The sequence below is a fragment of the Papaver somniferum genome, chromosome 2 (genome assembly GCF_003573695.1).
Source record: "Papaver somniferum cultivar HN1 chromosome 2, ASM357369v1, whole genome shotgun sequence".
Lineage (NCBI taxonomy): Eukaryota > Viridiplantae > Streptophyta > Magnoliopsida > Ranunculales > Papaveraceae > Papaver > Papaver somniferum.
In genome coordinates, this window is record NC_039359.1 from 215,011,274 (window position 1) to 215,014,338 (window position 3,065).

The following is a 3,065-nucleotide window of genomic DNA, read 5'->3' on the forward strand; positions in this document are numbered from 1 at the left end:
AGAGATCTTGGCGAATTTTTTTTTTTACAAGTTAGGGTTTTTTAGATCTCAAACGGTTCATTCATAATTAAAATCGGAGATCTAGGAGAGGAAGTAATCCTTGGTTGTTGCATCGTGAGGTTGGTTGGGATTTAGAAGAAGAGGTTGATTTGGAGATATTGAATCAAAGACTATTTGATGGCCAGGACACCGGATCGAGCGAGGCACTTGATAGCAACAAGGAGAAGCAAACGTTTGGAGGCGAAAAAAGGAGGAAGAATGGAAAGGGGAGAAACTTCGGGTGCAGGAGAAAGGCAAGGCGTGAATCAATGGCGGAATGATCAGACCGGTGAAGATGATTTCAGGGAGGGTTCAGTGGACACCTCGGACACGGATACCATTACCGGAGAAGAACTGACCCACGGAGAAATGGAGGAAAATATCGGCGAAGAAGATATGACGCTGGAGCAGTTAAGGGAGACACTCCGCCTCGAGAGGGAGCGAGACAGGGACTTAGCGGAGCAACACACAAGGTTGATAAGGCAAAACGCTATGTTGACAATGGATAATCACCGACTCAATGGGGAAAGAGCAGCTGACTCCACGGACTCGGAAGCAAGAACAATATCGTCGGGAGAAGAAGAGCCGCGACAGGGGAGATACGCTTATGAGGAAGACGGAAGAAAACGAAAATGGAGACAATGAAGAGAAAGCAGTGAAGAAAGAGATCTGAGAAGAGCGCTGGAGATAACAAGATGGGAAGATCAAAGACGGAGATACGAAGAAGAAAGGAGGCGAGAGGAAGAGAGGAAACGCGAAACAAACCGGAGATACGAGGAAGAAATAATACGTGGGGAAGGAAGGTATGGCGATATGAGAAACAATTATCGCGAAGAAGAAGGAAGAAACCTGAATCAAGAGGTCATGAACGAATTGCAAGACATGCGGACATTGATAAACAATTCTCGAAGAGGTGGCAGGGTGCAACTGGCAGAAGCAATAGAAGAGGCTGGAAAATCTCCGTTCACCTACGAGATAATGTATGCGGACATTCCTGAGAAATGTGTACTACCAACATTTGCAAGCATATTCAGCGGGTCAGAAAGTGCGGTGCAACACTTAAAACAGTACACTCTTTCATTAATGCAATGGGGAAGAAATGATGCGGTACTCTGTAAATATTTCCCTGCAAGCTTAACCGGAGAAGCGTTGGCTTGGGTTGATGGGCTACTGGAAAGGTCGATTTTGTCGTTTAAAGACTTACAGAGAATATTCTTGACTACCTATATAAGTAACAACATGTTGAGGCCGGGGGTTGAGACCCTGTTTAACCTGAGGAGAAGACCGACGGAGAGCCTACGAGGGTTGGTAACGAGATGGAGAACGGTATGTAGTGAATTCGCAGGAAGAGTCGATGACAAAAAATTTATCCTAGACTTTGTGAACGCTTTAATCCCGACCGACCTGTTTTACACCCAAATATTCATTATCCGGAATTCCTTGACGATGAATGAATTAATGGAGTATCAAGAGGAATACATAGCATTGGAAGAAAAGCAGAGGCAAGTCAGCGAAGTAACACCGATCCCAGCGAAGGAAGGAAACTCAAGGCTATTACCAAGAACAGTACACATCGTGGAGGATGATCCGAAATATGAAAATTGGGAGCCTTTAACTCCAGTCACTGCGAAACTTGTAGCTGTGTCAAGCGTAGATCAGGATTGGATTGATCAACAAAGATATGAGGAGTCAACACGGGATATCAGCAACGAAACAATCAAGGGCCAAGATTTGGAGAGCGAAGACCGAATGCACCAGCTTTTGAAGATGTAAAGCTTCCTAGACTTAATACAACTGTGGAAAAGGTATGGGAAGCAATAGTGCTGACGGAGGAGATCCCACCCCCACCAAATTTGGGAAGAGAACCACCCCCGGGAACTAGGAGTCATGAGTTATGCAGGTATCATCGTTTTCATGGGCATCACACGAATGACTGTGGAAACATCCGAAGAATAATACTTCGTCTAGTAGAACAGGGAAAACTCGCACATTTCCTGGAGAATTATGCGCCTCCACCACCACCCCACCTCGTGACAATCAACAAGTGTACCGAATTGAAATAGATCGGGGAACCCAAAAACTGAATTGTAATTCGATAATACATTCAACCAAGAGCATCCAGAATTTCCATGATAACATACTCAAGAGAGTGCATAAGAGGGACTTCGAAGGAAATGAGATATTCAACATCGCGAAGAATGAGCCATTAGAAGAGTGGCAGAAGAAAGAAATAACATTTTCCGCAAAAGACGTACCTGAGGGAAGAGCTTCACATACAGACCCATTGTTCATAACCTTGAATTTTGGGAAATACTCAAAGTGGGAGGAGGACCAGGCCAAGAAAGAGAAAATTTTGGCAATAGACAGAATCCTGGTAGATACGGGGAGCTCGGTTGACATACTCTTTTATCATGCGTTTAGAACCATGGGGTACAAGGATTCTGACCTTGTGCCATCGACATACAACATATATGGGTTTAACGGGGTTGCATCAAAGCCAAAGGGAGAGATAGTCGTAAAAAATTTCGCGGGCGAGCTGGAAACAAAAGTTACAGTTTGCGTGATAGATATATACTCGCCTTATAACGCTCTCATAGGCAGTCCGTGGATACACGAGATAAAAGGAGTTTCCTCAACATATCATCAGGCAATACGATTCCCTATGCCAAGTGCGGTATGAGAGATCAGAGAAGATCTTAAGGAGGCGCGAGAATGTAACCAAAAGGAAGTCCATAACTATGACGAGAAAATAAGAAAAATGATAGAACAAAAGAAGAAGGCGTGCGAAGAAAAAAAGGCGGAGCAACTGATGGTATTCACAATTGGGGTAAGCGAAGAGCAAACTATGTCACAAAAGGGTATAGAATAGGTAGATAAAATGTTGGTTACCAATGAAAAGGACCATGATGTAACACCGGAGAAGGAAAGTCGAATGGAAATAAAGCAAAATGGGAGACGAAGAGAGGGAAAATAGTTGAGGCAAGCGAAACAACAAAAAATGAGAAAGAACCCCCCATTATTAAGGA

At 44.0% G+C, this 3,065-nt stretch overlaps 1 protein-coding gene across 1 annotated transcript; it reads left to right on the plus strand.

Annotated features, from left to right (window-relative positions):
• The first annotated feature begins 852 nt into the window (after nt 1–852).
• Nucleotides 853–1,812, plus strand: LOC113352832. Its single transcript, XM_026596599.1, has one exon. It carries the CDS (start codon nt 853–855, stop codon nt 1,810–1,812), a length of 960 nt encoding a protein of 319 aa, XP_026452384.1.
• Nucleotides 1,813–3,065: the final 1,253 nt, after the last annotated feature.

Coding starts and splice junctions, on each gene's coding strand:
- LOC113352832 (XM_026596599.1), top strand. CDS start 853: ATGAGAAACAATTATCGCGAAGAAGAAGGAAGAAACCTGAATCAAGAG.